Below are 19,044 nucleotides of genomic sequence, written 5' to 3' on the forward strand. Positions count from 1 at the left end.
AATCTACTCTTCCTTAAAGCTGAAAAGCTGATTTTTGGCAGTAAGAGCATGGCTACAGACGAAGTCCAGAAATAAAAAGGATACTTCCTCCAATTCATTGCTATCTGCAATTTCTTAAGCACAACTCTATTTTAGTTGACACAAAGTGGGTGTTTTCTTCCTTCCTAATATGCTTATCTGACTTGCTGTCACATCTGAAGTCTACTGAGACATGTAAATTTTGACTTCTTTTTTCTTTACCCTCCCCTCAAGGAAAGGTCTGGTACATTTTCAGAATTTAATAAACAAATGTTGTTCACAGTAATAGATCACAGCAGTGGAAATACCACAACAAACATTACTGATTTCAGAAGAAAAACTAATGCAATTTACCAGTGCTAGCACTTACATACCTAGCACAGCCTGCCGTCTAAAGTAGGAACAAACTTCTTAAAGATTTCAGTTTGTTTTTTCTCTCCCAGGTTATGAAACAAGAGACTTGGACATAATGAACATTTCATGAGCTCTTCAGTACTCATCTTTGGGTGTTGTATCACAAAAACATGTCACCTTATAGTGAAATTCTGCAATACAGAAAGTAGGTATTTTTCTCCTCTGCAGTTCGCCTTTATAACAATAATAGCAATCTGGAACATAGTGATTGTTGCTTTTCCTTCCTAATGTGCTCACTCTGTTTATTTTCTATCCTGTTGCCTATGGGGAGGAGAGTAATGAAAATCAGTTTTCCCATTTAAACTGATGATATCAGTGAAAACAACCATTTGGTAGATGCAAGAGACAATTACTGATGCTTCCTTTATAAAATATTTAGTGAAACACTGGACGTGACTCTGGAGGAAAACGGCATAGATCCAAGTGATTTCCAAGACTACAAAGTAATAAAAAAAGTCTTGAAACAGTCTTCCTGTTTAATTTCTGGGGGATAACAGGAAAAGGAGTCCTTTTCAGAAAAAGGGTATGCTCTTTTTCAGCTCTAAAAGTAGCCATTTTATATGAGCTTGTTTTGCTCTTACCTTCACATTAGTTAACATTTAATTGAGTGGGACTGAGTGCACCCTCAGCAAGCTCACAGATGACACCGAGCTGTGCGGTGCGGTGCCACGCTGGAGGGAAGGGATGCCATCCCGAGGGACCTGGACAGGCTGGAGAAGGGCACCCATGCAAACTTCATGAAATTCAACAAGGCCAAGTGTAAGGTCCTGCCCATGGGCCGGGGCAATCCCAAGCACAAATCCAGGCTGGGCGAGGAGTGGATGGAGAGCAGCCCTGGGGAGAAGGACTTGGGAGGATTAATGGGTAGAAAACTGACTGTGATCCAGCACCGTGCAATTGCAACCCAGAAAGCCAACTGTGTCCTGGGCTGCATCAGGAGAAGTGTGGCCAGCAGGTCATATATTCAGGTTCCTCAGGTGGTCTTGAACTCTATCTCTTACAGCGGGAGGGACTTTGTTCCCCCCCCCCCGCCTTGAGGTCCATCCACTCGAGAGGTGTAGGAAAAGGGATTGCCAGTGATGACTGAGGCAAAGAAGTTGAGTGCCTCAGCCTTCTCCTCCTCCATTGTTGCCAGTTTGATGGTTGTGTTCACTGGGGGAGTATGCTTTCTTTGACCTTCATTTTCTGGCTGTCTAACTGATAGAAGCCCTTCTTATTATTCCTTGTGTTTCTTGCCAAGTTCAGGTCAAGCTGAGGCTTGGCTTTCCTGACCCCATCCCTACACAACAGGGCAATGTCCCTATACTCTTTGCAGGGTATCTGTCCCTGCTTCCACTGCCTGTGCGTTTCCTTCTTGCCCTTTAGTTTGAGCAGCAGGTCTTGACTCATCCATACTGGTCTCTTGCCTTCCTTTCCTTATTTCTTACACATGGGCACAGAGAGAAAAATTATAAGAAAACCTATCAAAAATGATGGACACTGGTCAAAATTTCCACACCGATCTTTTCCAAGAGAAAGTGCTACTGAAGTTCTGATTGCTAGGGTATCCCTGTCAGATGTGTTCAGCATTTAAAAATTCTAACTCGACCTTGATTCTGTCACGGAAATCAGAAAGAAAATTTCAGATTTTAATACCAGAAGATAGAATTACAAGTCTACACTGATGGGCTGTGTAATGCAGGGCAGATAATTTTATTAGTGGATGAAATATTTTTTCCTCTTGATTTCAGTGGGTGGAGTTGAGAATCCAAGTGTGTAAATAAAGTTTAATTCTAGATGCAAAGAAATTTACCTTGCTATCCAAGTCAACATGTTAGTTTGGCAGTGAGAAAATACATTTCTTAGGAAAACAAGAGGATAGGTTTGTCTCTACTTCTTTGGACTTTCCAAATCCTACTTGAAAGAACTGCAAATTTGGAGGGATTTTTAATTTTTGTTAGAAATTTGGATTGTTGTGTTTATACCATTAAATGTTTCCACACTGTGCCCTATAAAGTCTGTTCAACTGTATTACCATTCATTCACAAATAAAACATGCTTGTTGTCTTTGAGCTAAAATGTTCCTTTTATACCTCTACTATTCTTTTTCAGAATATTTTATTGTTAACAGCATACATACTCTTCACATTTTTAACTTACAACCAAGTGCAATTGCTGTTGAAGTAAACAAACTTTTTTTTACATTAAAGTATTTAATTAGTGAAACAATCATTATCAATGTAACAAACTGAAAAATACAACAACTCGATACAAGACTGAGGTAACAAAATACTTTGCCAAAAACCTAGATTCCAATGCCAGGGTTATTATGGGTGAGACTGTTCACAAGAATTATAGAAAGAATCCTTACACAAATGGCATGCAGTGGACTGCTGAAAAATACAGACAAAAATAGTGCAACAGTTTTCACACAAAACAAACCAAAATGTTGAAATTGGTTTACATTATAATGTGACAAATAAGTTGCAATTTGAAAACTACTTACTTTGCCTCATTTTAGCGCTATTTGGAAAAACATGCATTTTGGCACTGCATTACATCAAAACTGCACATTAATAAATTAATAATATTGCCTACATATACTTTGTATCTTCACAATTCTGAAAATATTAATTCTGAGATAATGTTTATTTTTACACAACTATTGCAGTTATTCTCTTTGGATGAAAACTTGTATGGTTTGTGATATTTTTGTGAAAATGCTGTATTATTCAGTACTGATTTGCAATAGGTTGTATTTCAATAGCAGCTTTCAATTCACATTACAAGTAGCAGATGACAGCAAATGGTACCAAATGACAGTATAAAAACTCAGATCAGCAGTTACAAACTGTTTAATACTTAAAATAGAATTTAAAATTGCTTTATTATAATCTTACACTGCCATCATTCGGAATTTTTTTATATTATGCAGCAATTTTATAATTGTGCTATACTGAAAAGATGTTTACCGGACAATTGTGTAAAACTATTATTTTCTATGTTCACCTTTCTTCTATATAATGCTTTTTACATTCAAATTACAGAGTGTGAGAGAATTCAAGTTACTCTTGACATGTTTCCAAATTCCAAGGTTTTAAGTAGTATTTGAGTTTGAGAATTGAGTAAGATTGATGGGTTTAATTTCTCCACAGATTCATCTTCTGTCAGCGTCAAATGATTTGGTATAAGAATCATTCATAAATATTGCCTTTCATTCAGTCCACACTGTTTTGGGGCTCACCACTGTTTCTGTCAAAGATGCTTCCTTTCTGGTTGGAAATCTTTTTTACAAGTGAAAATGGACCCTTTTGTAACTTCTCCAACAGGCTGTATGGCTTGTAATTTTGAGTAGAAGCATATTTTTGAAGGCTAGAACTTTCTTCTATTTGTACATACAATAACATATATAACACTTTATAGACCCTTAAATTTTAAAAGTCATTGAATTCTGAGTGTGTACAGGCTCATTCTATTGCTACTGTATTGGTCAGCCGCTATTATTTTTCCCCAGGGAGGCTTGTTAAACATATTTGAAAGTTGTTACAACATTGATTAGTTTCTCTCAATTGCAATATGCTGGAAAAAAAATGTCATGAGTCCTCACTGGTGTTCACTTCCAGTACATCATATTAGAAATGAATAGGTAGTTACATGCTTCTAAGGTATCTACACTTCATGCCAATGTGTTTTATTTTAAATTTAGCTTATATCTAAGACAGATCAGGTTATTCCCTTTTAAGGGGAAAGGACTACTAATAAAGTAACTCTAAAACTTGACTCTTGACTTAGTCAGTTCTGATTTGGTTAATGTGTGTCATCATTTTGGTCACCATTCTGCACATGGTTCAAGCCCTATGAATGCTAATAACACACAATACACATGGTCATAGGTGGCACATTCATGAAAATGGCAGTCTACATAACACTTGCATCTTCATGAATAATTTCACTGATAATTAATCACAAAAGTCCACAGGTGCAGAATAATTTAGTTGACATCATATTCTAACATTCTGAAGTAATTTACTGGTGACAGGATTTTACCACATTCAAAAGCTTCTACACTGTCTCTAATGGCATTGGATGCTCTGCCTTCGCAGATACTGATGTTTTTCCTAGTTCAAAGTTGTCTTAATTTAGCAAAAAAGGAGAAAAAAAGGTATAAATATATTTTGCATTACCACTCTTTTCACACAACTCCTGAGCTATTAAAGAAACTTTGTCAACTTTACATACACTTTCACATGTCCCAGGATCTAAATGCAGTTGTTGTCAGGAACTGGTTTTCTCAAAAAGTTCTTATGTATTAGGTTTCATACTCAGGATTGTAACGTGAACACTTAAAATAACACAAAAGTTACAGTTGACCTACATTTAGCAATACAGATTGGGGTTTTGTTGTTGGAGAAGTGTCAAAATAAAAATTTAGAAAAATCATGCAGGTCTACAGAATAAATACTCCTAATGCCAGGGAGCTTGTTCTAATATAGGCTCTGTTCAGTTAAACTCACTTTCATTTTTTTCATGGCTTGTAAGATAGATTGGATTTCAAATTTCTCCTCTATGCAATCTTAGGAAACTCAGAAGAGGTTTTCCAGTGATTGATGAAGTCTGAATACTGATGCCTTATGGCAAAAGAGTTTCAAACAGAAAAAGTGCTGAACTTAGCATGGGAACAGAGAACTCTGACCACATGAGTGCTAGGGCACAGCCGTAGATGCAGAGAGAGTTCTTTCAGAAAAGGCTCAGTTACCTTCTTTTTTTTTTTGTTGTTCTCTGGACACTGGTGTGGAGGCTTCTTTGTACTTTCTCTACTGTCAGACAGTCTTCCCTAGCTTTCATAGCCATGATTTCATAATAGCAGTACCATGTGCCAGCACTATACATCATGAAGGTGCATCATGTACTGGACTTGAGTGGAGCTGAGTCATCCACAGAAAAACAGAACAGAAACAATGATATGGAATCATTCTGAGGAGTCAGGGCCAGGTGATACGTAACACCTGATTACCTGCTTCACTGTACCAAGGGATTTAAGATGAACAACACTCAGACTGAAGAAAAGAGCAAACTTATAAGCAACTATGTCCCTAGTAAGAGAATGAAAAACGACCTTTAGCACAACATAAACAGCCTTAAATCCATTGTCAGGGCATTCCTGAGTAACATAACTGAATTAAAAGAAAACCAACTGTCCTGTGCCAAAATACACTTTTCCCAAATAGCTCAAATGTGAACAGCAGAATTGTCCAGTGATTTGATACAAAATCTGAGGCAGCCACATTGCCGAGTAACTCAGTGCACTTAGTTTATAAAAATGTTGTTCCACAATTTTCTATTCTAATTGACACTTTGCAGCAAGTTAACACTGTCAATCAATCTGTGCATTAGAAAGAATTGAAACCCAACATGGGCCAAATATTCTTCAGTCACACAAAGCAGCTTAACAATAAAAAGAACCATTTAAAAAATAATAGGCAGAAGATATGATGCTCAGTTTGTGGTCAAACATCAGTTCATGGCAGTCTCTGACCACAAAAAGTTGACGGCTTTAGAATCCTGCAGAAGTCAGGATTAACCTTCTCTCCATCTGACTTGCTCACTTTCACCCAGTGCATGAGACTGTATCTGGTCCTAAAGGACAACATTCACTTTCTGCTTCTAAAAGCTGTGTCAGAATCACTTTCAAGTTACACAGGAAAGTGCTGAAATATTTGTGGCTGGCTCATGTCAGGAAAACCATTCTCTTCTTCATCCTCAGAGAACAATAGCCTGTTTTTTCAGTTTGGCACTTGAAGTTGCACCAGGTAGGAGAGCAAATTATTCGAATGACATTAGATTAGCAGGTACCTGGGAAAAGAATGTAAATCATTCAGTAATATAATGCTCCTGAGCCTATTATGGCATTGGGCAACTGCAAGGTTACAAAATAGAGTGGGTTAATCATTTATTATCCAATGTGAAAAGTGTAATCAGTCCCAAACAGGCCCAAAAGAGGGCTAACCCCATAACTGAAAGGAAATATAAAGACTCAAATGATTTTTTTTATTCATGGATCAAATCTAGCCAAAGTATTCTAAGAAGTCATCAGTATGCATGGCAAGAGGATGTGTGTGTGTAAAGAAGATTCTTGAGATAGATCCTCTTTTAGGTCCCATTTGGATCTGCATCCTATTAATACACAAACTTTATAAAATCTTTTAAGGAGGAATATTTTCCTCAAGAGAAAAAAAAGGCTGCTACATAAAAGACAAACAGCGTTTTATAGGACACTCTTTTCAATGTCACTTATAGACCCGGTCCTGGAGTAAATGCTAGCATGTTTGCTTTCTCCGTCCATGAGAAAGCCCCTTCTGAAGTAGAGATGGGATTACCTCACTCGAAGTAGTGAGCGTAGAGGTTATATATTGTTAAGGTAACCAAACCTATAGCTAGACCTGCAGAAATCCTGATTTGGTAGCAATTCTGTAGTTTTAAGTAATTTTTATTCCTCCTATTGAAAAACAGGATCAATGTACAAAAAGAGGAATTAAGTCTGTCCCCACAATACTATGTATACACACAGAATGAAAAGAGGTATCTTTTCTAGTAAGGATTTTCTGGCAAATATTAAAAAGTGGGTAGAAATAAGTTTCACAACCTTACCTGAGGCTTGTTGCTTTTGCATGCATCATCCAAATGCTTATGCCATAATATTGCATGAAACCTTGAACCAGTCTGGAACTTGTAAACATTGCCTACGAAAATAAAAAGATCAAATGCTTTAAATTTGCAGACAGGCATGTATTTTCAAGGGATTCTAATTTCTGTGCAGAAGCCAATGTCCTGATTTAAACTGTTAAATTAATTTGCACCTCAAATGCTCAAACAGGATGTTGCTCAGATAAATAATAGAGACCACGTGAGGCATTGTTATCCAACAATCCTTGGGTGAAGGGACTCACGTGTGGCCTGCAAAGCTAAGAGGAGTTACAAATTACAGCCACAGAAAAGACCACTTAGGTCACGTCTAATTTACTTCTGGCTTTCTTCTCATTAAGACTGTTGTGGTTACTGCCAAACTCCTTACATTTTTGATATCTGTGAACTTAGTTTTCTTCAATGTCCTATTATGAGTTTCCTCAATGTCTCATTATTTTCTGAATTGTTTCTTGCAATCAAATATTTTGAGCATTTTAGTCAACACCCAAGAGATGCATTTCACACAGTAGATGGAAATCCATGTCCAGCACCAAAGTTGAAAGCATGAAAAATGAAGGAAGCCTCAAAAATCTTTATATAACCACTCAAAGTGCAAAATAACTCCAGGAGGTTTCTGACCTTCTGAAATTTCTTAAGTTTAATCAAGGTGGAATAGTTATGACACTTCAAAATTAATTATAAAGAAGTAATTAAAAATTAAAATAATTTTTGGTAAATGGTTTGATGTTTGAAGAATTTTCATATTTTAATTGGCCTCAGTGTAAGTCAAGATTTGATATTGTCCAATTTTAAGAAAATTATTCTGAAACTTGGAGATCAGGGTATGCGGGCACATGGACATGCAACAACCTCATACTGGTTGGAAAGTTTCTGCAAAACAGTAATTGTCAAGATACAGCAATACCTCTGTAGGCACTATAAAAGCACCACAGCATATTGTAGAAATATGTTAAATTCCATTTGTACCCTCCCTTGAAAACTGTGTATTGAAAAATCTCCCTCTTCAGTCTTTTAAATGAGTGCCACTGCAAGTTCTGTAATCTACAATCTCATTAATAGAGACTAATTTACTTCATATCACAGAAATATAATGCAGATGATGTCCATCCTGTAACATCTACCTTTGTCAGGGTTATTTAGCTGGAAAATATCAGGATGCTCAGGGTCGTCGGGCAGTGCCACCATCCAGCCCACAATGGAGACTTTTTTACCAGGTGTAGATTTATACTGGAAGAGACAGACAAATCAGACACAGCTGAGACTGTAGTAGGGATTAACTTTTGACTGTAGAAGTTGTGCGGACACATGGCTTAGCCTGGAACAGCAAGTACACTTCAAACACCCTTCCAGATCTGCTTATAAATATGTAATTTTTGTTTTTAGGATAAATTTAAAGCTTACATGTTTTCTTTCAGTGCCTCTTAGAGATTTTGCTCCAAAGTACAGAAGAGTTGATCCTGAAAGCATAACCCAGTATCTAGTCCATGAGGAAAGCTGAATCAGAAGGGAAAACAATTAGGAAAAACTCTGCATTTTCTCCAACATTTCAAAAATCTACTCACAAGCAAGTCCAAGTGCTACCAAAGTTAATTTCAGAAGCAAGGGATACAAGATTAGATAAAGGGCGTCTCCTGGTATAAATCAGACCAGCTGCCTAAATTTGGATGGATGGAGGTAAATACAATCTATCTTACTTGGGTAGCTCATAAAAATATCAGGAATGATTTCTTCACAGTGAAAGTATGTTGCGTTCTACTGGACATATATTTGACTTCTGCATTTGATCAATAAAATGTATTGAGATGACATCTCTGCCATTTTTCATATCTTTTAGCAATGAACAGTAGGGTTGCACATAAAAAATATCAATGAACTCTACAGAAAACAAAAAATCACCAAATGCATAGGACCAGAACCATGTGAAACCTGTGAATTTAGGCTAAGTATGCATTACCATGTCTTTGGTGCTATGGGTGGATGCCTTGCAGCCTTCCCATTTCACCATGACACTAAATTTCTGCCCTCATAGAAATGCATGCTGATTTATAGACCTGCTTTACTCTTGCTCTGCTGTCTCAACCTAGAGACATCACTCACAAATGCAGGGAGAAGCAAAACTGCTGCAGACCAAATGAGATACAAAGGTTATAACCTTGTTATAACCCAGTTAAAACTTTGAAAATTATTTTACAATTGATAATAGCAAGGAAAAATGTTTTCTGTGGTATCAAGCTGCAAATTTAATCTAATCCTAGAAATTAAAACAGCCACTACTGGATTAGAATCACAGGGAGAATTAGAATCACTTACAGTAGGCTTCTTGCCTTCTTTGAGCAATGTTTTTCTTCTTAATGGCCCTTCCATGGTAATAACTCCTGTGGAACTACCTAATGTGCAGCTGCAGGCCCCTGTTGGGCTGGAGAGACAAAACATTGCCATACGTATTTGAGCAGACAAGTAAGGACAAGAAGCAAGCAATATAATTTAGAGCTAAATAAATTTTTCCTGCATTGCCTTACTTATATTGTGTCATCTGACACTTGACTCTATAATATGTATTTTCCAGATCTAGGTATCAAATAGGAATCAGGATCTTTGAAAAATAACAAATCAACAAAAGGTTCTATTCTGGGGGCTTAGACATAAAAAAAATAAAACAAAACAATAAATATTGAGGCCCAAAATCAAAGGGAAAACAGGCAATTTTCTATTTTATTCTGGTAAATTACAGAAATTATCTGGATTTCTGGAAATTTATGGCTTAAAATTTTGGCAATAAGACCTCCCACAAATGTAATTTAATCTTAAAATAAACTTTAGCTATCAAAAAGGAATATAGGAAATTACCTTGGCTAATTAGAAAAAGGTTGGGGAAATTATATAACAATGCCAAATAATTTATTGTACAGTGATTAAAATATTTTTTCCTTTCCCAGGATGAACATAGAGCTTCTCCTCATACAACAGTGAAAAAGTGCTACAACTGAAAGAACCCAAGTACAGGCTACGTTTGAAATGTAAATAGCTGTTAAGAACATAACAACCAGACTGACTGTTAGGTGATGATCTGTTGGACTTATCTGCTGCTAACCTCTGTTCACTGTTATGTGATCACAGCCCTTATATTCTCATAAATATAAGGGCCAACTAAAGTTAAGTTTACCAGGGCCAACTAAATCACATCTAATAATGAATACAAGGAAAAGCACGTGATGACCTACCACTCAGTTGTTAAAGGATTTAACATTTAACATTCACCATTCTATGAACAAGTATGAGGGTGTCATCTAAACACACACTAGTGAAAGTGATATACAAAGCAATACCACCTATGCAAGAACAGAACTTCAATTCAATTAAATGGAATTGCCTCGTCTGTGCTAATGTGTATTCTTGACAAATCTAGTTTTCTGATAGAAGCAGTAGAAAATTCCAGAAAAGGAAGAATGAATGCAAGCATTAGAATTACTTGACCATAGATAAATGTAAGAAATGTATTTTGGAGTATAATTATTCTTGTGGATTTAATAGGCTTTTCACATTTTTATCTTCTTCTATTTTGTATTCCTAGATTGTAAACATTTTTGAAACAGATCTACCATGGAAAATGTTAAGAGAATCTTTTCCAGAATCAGGTATAATAGCTGAAATACTGTTCCTTTACTTATTTATAATGCATGTGTTTTCATTCCTGTCTAACTACTTCTAACTTGTGCGGCTATCAGATGTTATTAGCTCAAGTAAAATGGCTGTACCTTCATTTACACATTATCCCCACATTTATACAATGGCCAAATCAAACCAATTTATACAAAATAAAAACCGACTGGATTTAAACTCCAACTGAATCTCAGTATTTGCAGAATACTGTTTCAGGGCCCTATATTCTTTGGTTCATCTACGCTTCTTCACTTCCCACTACCACAGAATTTATCAAGTCCAGGTCAGGTATGGATGCAATGAATGATTTTTATCCCTCTAACTATATACACTTTTCCATGTCACCTCTCTTTGGCCTGTAAATGGATTACCTGTTTCTGAAAAGTCCATTTCTTACTGACTAGCAACATTAGGAGTGCCTGCTACATATGGCATTGCAGATGTTCCCTCTCTTACTTGGAGTCCAAGGTAGCACCTCTTTACTATACAAAATCAACACATCATACTATAGCTCTCTGACACAAACAGATGTTATGGATAGCTGTCCTGCAAATCAGGAAATAAGTTGCGAGAAAGGGTCAAGAAGTTATCTTTCTAGCATCATTCTTTGTCACAGAAGGCAAAGACGGCCTTCATGACAAACCTGCTTCTGTAATGTCATAAAACCCAAAGTAAACACTAGTTTTCCCCCGTATGGAAACTGGATATAATTAGTTAAATCAACAGCTAAACTGAATTTCACCCGGACGGGCCATACCCCTGCTTTAGCATTAATAGGAATTTTTACAAGCAGGAGGGGAAGACTCCCATGAGTTGATATGGTCATACAAGGATACTTTTGGACACAAAATACATTACGCTAGGGAAGTGTAGACAACAAAATGAAAGTTTAGCACCATGCACTGAACAAGGTAGACCCTGAACTGTACCTGTAGACACAGCTTTGACTCCTAGGAGAATTCCGGATCGGTACCCTCCAGTTAGGCCCCAGCGTGGCATATAAACGACCCCTGTTTGTGAATTCAAATATCTGATGAAGGACATTCTCGTCTGAGATTTCAACAGTTAGGGTTTGGTAAACATGACAGAGAGAGTTCTCAATCTTTTCAGGCCCATGGGAAGAAAACCACAATAACTTTACAGTGCTTTATTTCAAAAAGTTTGTCATTTTTTCCTAATCAATAATTTGATAAAAATAACTACTGATTTAGGGCTTACGCATGTTAGGGATCATTCATAAATTTCTTAGCTGTGGAGTGCTCAGTGAGTGTACATGAAGACTAACTCACCTTTCAAGCCCTGATGGCAGCTCCTCACTAAATTCCGAGCTTTCACTGCTATCTAGAAAAGAGTAGTACAGAGAAGGAGTAAGAAAACCACCCAAGGGAAAATACAAAGCCAATGTATGTGGATCGCCAGAATAATCTTTATATAGTACCATGGAAATTGCTTGCTCAAATCATGTTTCAAAGTTGAAGTCTTTAGAGTTCATGGCAAAATCTAAAATTAGAAGAGGCTTACATAAGCCCTCTCCTTTATAATATCTCATTGATGAAAGAAGTCATTGTTCCTGCTGTGTTTAAATACCAGATATCTACATATTACTTTAACTTTCATTAAGCTGCTTTTCCTTCAAAAGCTGAGCACTTCAGGAATGCAAAATCCAGTTACTTTGTAAGACAATATTTCTACCACAACATCTTCTATTAAAGTTATCAGACAGGATATCATTATTTTCAACAAGCAAGCACACCTGTAAGAGGATACACCAGCTGTATGCTGCTGCTAGGAGCCATAACAAATCAATATGACTAATTTGTTCTTCTTTCCCTGGCACAGCGATTTAGCTCAGTTTTCATTTGCCTAGGACTGATCTTCTAATGCTCAGCATAACGCAGTGAAGTGTGCCTGTATTTTCCAAAGTTCAGAGATCATCTTGGTGTCAAACTGTTCTCCGTCAACTAACCTGCTATCCTTCACAGCCTATTTCCAATTCTAGAAATAGCTTGAGTCACTTAAAAGGCGATTTTCTCTTGCTTTGAACAGATTCTTAACTGCTTTGGTTTTATTGTAATAATTTTTTAATTAATTATAATACCATAATGTAATTGTCATCATCCTTTTGCAGAAGTTTATGTTTTTTAGAAGTCTCAAAGAATACAGCTAAACTATTCTCCCACCTTCTAAAACACATCATTAAAGTTTGCTTTATGAAAAGGTAGCTTTCAAAATACCCACTTTTCAGTAGCACTTCCCCCCCCCCCCCAGCTGCGGGCGCAAGCTGACAAACAGTTTGTGTCACATACAGAGCAAATACAAAGACAATCTTCCTTCACGCCACCTCCACCAACGCCATCAGTGACTGAGTAAAGCGGAGATAAAGCTGGCGAGGTGGCGGGGTACCAGCCCCGACCCTTCTGCTAGGCAGGGGGTGCGCCTGCGCACAGGCGGAGCTAACGCTCTTGCCAACTCCCTACGGGTGGGGAAGGGCGCTGACGGCGCGGGGAGCGGCGGCAGCCGGGGGGGGTCAGCGGGGGTCGGCAGCAGAGGGGGGTGGTCAGCGGAGGGGTCGGCAGCGGGGGGGGGTCAGCGGGGGTCGGCAGCAGAGGGGGGGGGTCAGCGGAGGGGTCGGGAGCGGGGGGGGGGGTCAGCGGGGGTCGGCAGGGGTCGGGAGCGGGGGGGGGGTCAGCGGAGGGGTCGGGAGCGGGAGGGGGGGTCAGCGGGGGTCGGCAGGGGTCGGGAGCGGGGGGGGGGTCAGCGGAGGGGTCGGGAGCGGGAGGGGGGGTCAGCGGAGGGGTCGGGAGCGGGGGGGGGGGGGGTCAGCGGAGGGGTCGGGAGCGGGGGTGGGGGGTCAGCGGAGGGGTCGGGAGCGGGGGGGGGGTGTCAGCGGAGGGGTCGGGAGCGGGGGGGGGTCAGCGGAGGGGTCGGGAGCGGGGGGCGCGGCGCTCGCGCACAGCACCTATGGAGAGGCCGTTGGCGAGGCGCGCGCTGGGCGCGGGGCCGCGCGCCGGGCTGTGCGACTCCAGGACGCTGTCGTCCAGCAGGTGGCGCGGCTTCTCCGTCGGGAAGGTGGCGCTCCTGCTCTCCGCCACGCTGAACTGACACATCATGCTGGAAAATCGGAGAAAAACGCAAACCCCGCTTATGTCCTCGCACAGCAACCCCTGGCTCCTGCCGGGCCTACTCAGACTTCGCCGTATCAGCAGGTTATCAAGGAGCAGGCACTTGAACGAGACTGCTCACACTTTCCCTCTGCTGCACATACGCTCCCTGACTACCCAGACAAGTTCCAGTTTTAGTGGTGGTCTTTGTAAGTAACAATTATTAAATTTCTGACGATGAGAAGTTCTTTGACTCCTCTCCATACAAAACCTGATCACCCTGTCTGAAGGCAAAGGTAGAAAAACAAAAAAAAACCAGACCCCAGCTAAGCCAATGCTTAGTGGTCCTTCACTAAACTGAACCAACACATCAACACTCCATGATCCTGGACAAGTCACATGAACTTCCTTTTCCCCGAACCCATTAATTGTGAAGTCTGGTAGATGCTGAAATCTAAACTGGGAGCAGGTGCTCCTGCTTAGCTGTATAAATGATAGAAGTATTTCTAATCCATATTACCCATATAAAACAGTGCAAAAGGTCACAACTTCCCTGAATGGTAAGGTGTGCCAGGCAGCTAGGAAGCTTCCTTAGTTGTATTAGCAAAATGTTTAAAAAACAAAAACAAATAAATCAGTTATGCACACCAGGAACCCACAGACCAAAATGGACACACAGCTTTCAAGTACTGCCAAGGTCTGGTCCTAGCAGAGAACAGTCAGCAAAAATAACGAAGTGTCAAGAGAAAGCCCACAGAATAGACAATAAAGCCTGAAGCCCTCTTGCAATACAAGAAATAGGAAGGACAAATACCAGAGCATTCTCAACTACCAGAGTGTTCTGCTGCTATCTTAAACCTTTGTGATGCATGAAATTGCCTGAGCATGAGACAGCCTGGAGTACTCACTTGTTTCCCAGGCTGTGACTCTTCCTATGCCTTGGTACAGGAGGTGTAGGTAGACTCGCTGCTACTGAGGCATCAGGACATGTAGGTCTCCTGCTGAATTTCATAATTGCTGACACATCAGATGGACCTAAAATACAGAAGTCATTTAACACTGAACTGATGCAAACCTCAGAAATTTCATGGGCTGGTGTGTTAAGCCACTGATTAAAATTAATTGTTACAGATAACCAAAGGCGCCACTTCTGAAGAACTGTTTCTTGAGCATTAGGGTTAGACCATCCATTCACGTTATGAATCCATCTCTATATTCTTGAACTGTCTGGAAGTAATTTTTAAAACAGCTTTGCACATACTTTTAACAATGAACTCCTACAAAAAGTCTTGGCACCCTTACAATAGCTGGATGTGCCAGAGTGTAATACGCGGAGCCATAAAGTCAGTGTGTACCTCGGGTGTGAGCAGGAATGCTCACACATGTTTTGCATTTTGTTCACAACTCCATGTTGTGAATAAACTGTAAACAATCTGCTCATACTGACTCAGAACTTAAGCATGTAAGAGAAAGCAGGGGCTTTTCATCCATCTAATGGCCAGACAGATGCATTACTTCTCAATCATCTATGAGCTCTAGAGATGGCTCACTGCAACTATTCTTCCTCTCGTTTTACAGCTTTTATGAGGCCTCATGGAAAACATGGACAAGCTGTTCTAGTTCCAGTTCCTTGATGCTGTTCGCAAGAGGCTGGCAGTGAACTTTGCAATACAGTGGTGAACAACGTGGCCTATCATCATCCTCAGTGAATCCAATGCTATTCTTGGCTTCAGAATAAACAGTTGAGATTTCACTTTTAAACATTCAGTTGTGGCATTGCTGCCTGTGATGGAAGTGGGAATAGTGGTCATGAAAGTGACTGTCTGCCCCGTATCTATGTCCAGACTTGGTACAGCTCAGGTAGCAGTGAAACACACTTCCCCTATAGTACAGGAACCACTTCTTGGAGGTGCCAGCTTAGCTTAGTCAGCTTCTGGCCTCTATCCTAAACCCACCTGTTAAGAGGTCGACAGAGACAGAAAGTTTGTGATGTGAAAAACCACATACAACTATCATCATAATCCTTAAAAAGGTGTCCGGCCTCAAATTAGTGATAGACATAGAAAAAAACCCCAGACAAAACCCCAACGTTCCAGGGTAGAGTTTGACAACAGGATGTGAAGGTACACTCATAACAAATGATTCTTAGAGTGTGGTTTGTCACTGTAACAGGTTTCCCGGGCAAACGGTCAAGGCACCAAGCCTGCCAGAGTACAAGCAGTGTCTGGACAACGCTCTCAGTAATATAATTTAGTTTCAGGCAGTCCTGCAAGGAGCCAGGAGTTGGACTCAATGATGCTTATGGGTTCCTTCCAATTTAAGATACTCTATGATTCTATCTGTTATATAGGCTACTCCATCTCTCCCCACGCACAGAAGTTATTCATCAATTTCTTCTGCCTTGAACCGAGGATTCATGAGACACAAGTAGAAACAGGAAAACCAGTAATGAATTTGTCCTAGTAAGAGGCAAAAAATAATACAAATAGATGCAAGATGCTTTACTGTCCATACCCACTCTGCAATATAGACTTATATCAAGTTGTATGAAATACAGGAATTAATTCCGAATTACTTGGATTCTTATTTCCCCATAGCCCAGACTCAGGAATTTCACTATGAGCTGGATCGTTACGATGAAGAATTTTAAAAGTTTTTCCATAGCAGTAAGGGGAAGACTCTCATCCACACAGTGTTATGCACATTTGAGCAAACTGTTCTCTATGCTGTTTAATTAACAATGAAAGGAGTCTGAAGACAAGCAGAAAGAGGAAACTGCTTCTAGCAAGAGAGGAAACGAATTCATTAGAGGAACCTTCAGTAATATCATTCATCAGATCATCAATTTAATGGGAGAACAAAGAGAAAAGTCTGCAATCCTGTTTTCTACCTTATCACTATAATAGGACAGCATTTTTGCCTGCCTATCTTTGCTACCATCACACAATTGAGAATTTGTGAAACATGACACCACTAGCATGAGTCACTGGCATACGTGGCTTCAGAGATGGTTTTATACTTAAAGGCCACAATGCAGTTTTAAAAAAAGCCACATTTTTAATCATTACTTGATCCATGGATTCAATCAGAACCATTCGCCTGGGATGCTGGAAGAGGGCTGAGTACAATGTTCTGCTGCATTTGCAATTAAAATTTTGTTGCATTTGGGCTGTAAGACGACATTGGAAGCTTCTTCCCTGAAGACAATAGGGTTCATCTTCCTCTTCTGACATAGAGGATAAGCACATGTTAGCATATAAAAAGTATGAATCTGAGCACAATCAAATGGTGACTTGTTTAGTGTAAAAACTGCTTGGATTCCTATTTCACCATTAGGTCTGAAAATCTTGTCTGTTGCATTACGAACAAGAACATATAGTACACTAAAGTATTTTACCACTATTTTTCATTATTAATTCTTAAAATTTATGCAGAGACAAACTAAATGCATTCATAAGTTTCAGAAATGATTACAAGTTCTTTTATTTTAAAATCTTCAGCCCTTCTGATGAACTAGGTTCACAAAAAGGAGTTCTCTCTACATGCTTTGTTTGCAGTGCTTTTCCATCAGGTATTTTTCAACTTGTGAATAGTAAAATAGTTAGGACTACTGAGGTGTTTACTACCTGCTCAAAAGCTTAAAATACATTTGATCTGAGACCCAGTATGAAGTTAGTGGCAGCTGAAAGAGATTTTTCTGAAAATTATGAGCGTGTATCAGCAAGAGTTTAGTCTGAAACTCGGCATAAACTTCAGCATTAGTATGGCCACTCTGAGGTCACCATCACACCTTGCAATGCATTAACTCACTACTTGTCCCTTAATCTGGCTGCAGGGTTGATTCAGTTTTCTATTGCTTCCTGTTGTGTCATTCAGTTCTTTCTCTCTGGTGCCAGTTCTAAATCCTGATTTACATTAAGTTATTTTAAGTGGATTACATTATAGTTCACTGAGAGCTACTGAAGCATTATGTTTAACAAACTGTTGAAACTACAGCTTGTGAAAGAGTAGCAATCTCAAGACACAGCCCTAAATGAGTATGGTGCAGTGCCTTTTCACACAGACACTATTACCTATGTCAAAATAACTATTACATTTGCTAATACATAAGAGTTTAAAGATTTAAGTTTCTCACCTCAGAGGAACACAGAGCTGAAAGCAGTAAGACTGTTCAACTAAACTGATTCTAAGACAATGTTCCAAAACTACACCAAAACTACACCAAAACTACATTTTGGTCTGCACCAAAACTACATTATCTAGAGAAAGAACCGTAAAATAACAAGTCTTGTGCTGACACAATCGAGCCATTACAAAATCGAAGTCAGCTGGATTTGACTCCAGGTATTTTAAAGTCTTTATAGGTTCAAATGTTACTGCTATCAAAACCTACAAAAACTAAGACAGGTTGTCTACCAACAAAAATACTTTGAGAGTTTTCATTCTACACTCTCTTCTTTTGAAAATTAGACTCCCATTTAGGAAGCATGGAGTGAAATTTGCACTAATATGAATACAACACAATAATATTTAAATATTGGTCATTATAAAGTGACTTTAGGAAGAGCTTTTATTACTTGGACAGCTTCAGAACTGAAAAAGTTTGTTACAAAAAACCCCTCTGAAACAAATGCTGTAATATGTCTAAAAGGACTGCATATCTCAAATTGAAAATAAGATTACAGAATCAGACTTCAGTTCAGGTAAAATACTGCCTGGCTAATGTGAGATGTGTCAAGGGTGACAGCATTTGTGGAAATCAGTATAGGAATATTACAACTTAAGCCAACAGTCCCAGCCTGGCTTCCTTGCTATTACACATAGCAATCACAATTGCTTTCATCAGTCCTGTGAAAGGAGGTAATAGGCTTATTCGCATTCATAGTTGGGTGTCTTTAGCGAAGATCCTGATGACAGAAAACAGAATGCTTTGTGCGATAAGAAGACAGAAATATCAGCTGTGTTGTTATTACTCTTATCTGGAGTGGCCATTTTCTGTGTAGTTCTGCATCTTCCACATCTCTAAGGCAAGAGAAAGAAATATATACAGTTTGGCTCTGTTAACCCTGTGCTAAGGTAGAAAGAATCTGAGCTTAAAAACCTCTACAAAGTCTTTCTATCTGCTCTGCTGCCAAATTTCTGTGAAGAACTGTGAAGTTCACAGTTC

General features: G+C 39.1%; 1 protein-coding gene and 1 long non-coding RNA gene across 8 annotated transcripts in view; one reads left to right on the plus strand and one right to left on the minus strand.

Moving 5' to 3' along the window:
• Positions 1 to 2,515: 2,515 nt before the first annotated feature.
• RALGPS1 (Ral GEF with PH domain and SH3 binding motif 1) overlaps positions 2,516 to 19,044 on the minus strand; it is a 142,228-nt gene continuing 125,699 nt past the window's right edge. For 6 of the 7 annotated variants that reach the window (XM_042786610.1, XM_042786607.1, XM_042786608.1 and 3 more), the window contains 9 exons: positions 14,786 to 14,912; positions 13,736 to 13,887; positions 12,066 to 12,117; positions 11,706 to 11,786; positions 9,427 to 9,532; positions 8,518 to 8,610; positions 8,238 to 8,343; positions 7,060 to 7,151; positions 2,516 to 6,264 (listed from right to left, as the gene is read on the minus strand). In XM_042786610.1, the coding sequence (XP_042642544.1) occupies positions 6,235 to 6,264; positions 7,060 to 7,151; positions 8,238 to 8,343; positions 8,518 to 8,610; positions 9,427 to 9,532; positions 11,706 to 11,786; positions 12,066 to 12,117; positions 13,736 to 13,887; positions 14,786 to 14,912 (839 nt within the window). In that variant the 3' untranslated portion in view covers positions 2,516 to 6,234. The remainder of the gene's footprint in view (positions 6,265 to 7,059; positions 7,152 to 8,237; positions 8,344 to 8,517; positions 8,611 to 9,426; positions 9,533 to 11,705; positions 11,787 to 12,065; positions 12,118 to 13,735; positions 13,888 to 14,785; positions 14,913 to 19,044) is intronic. The other variant, XM_042786611.1, reaches the window with a different exon arrangement.
• LOC116959163 lies at positions 13,898 to 15,640 on the plus strand. Its single transcript, XR_004405702.1, has 2 exons — positions 13,898 to 14,086; positions 15,456 to 15,640. It is a non-coding gene; the product is annotated as an uncharacterized LOC116959163 (long non-coding RNA).

Source organism: Tyto alba, unplaced genomic scaffold (assembly GCF_018691265.1).
Source record: "Tyto alba isolate M040663 unplaced genomic scaffold, T.alba_DEE_v4.0 Super-Scaffold_11, whole genome shotgun sequence".
NCBI lineage: Eukaryota > Metazoa > Chordata > Aves > Strigiformes > Tytonidae > Tyto > Tyto alba.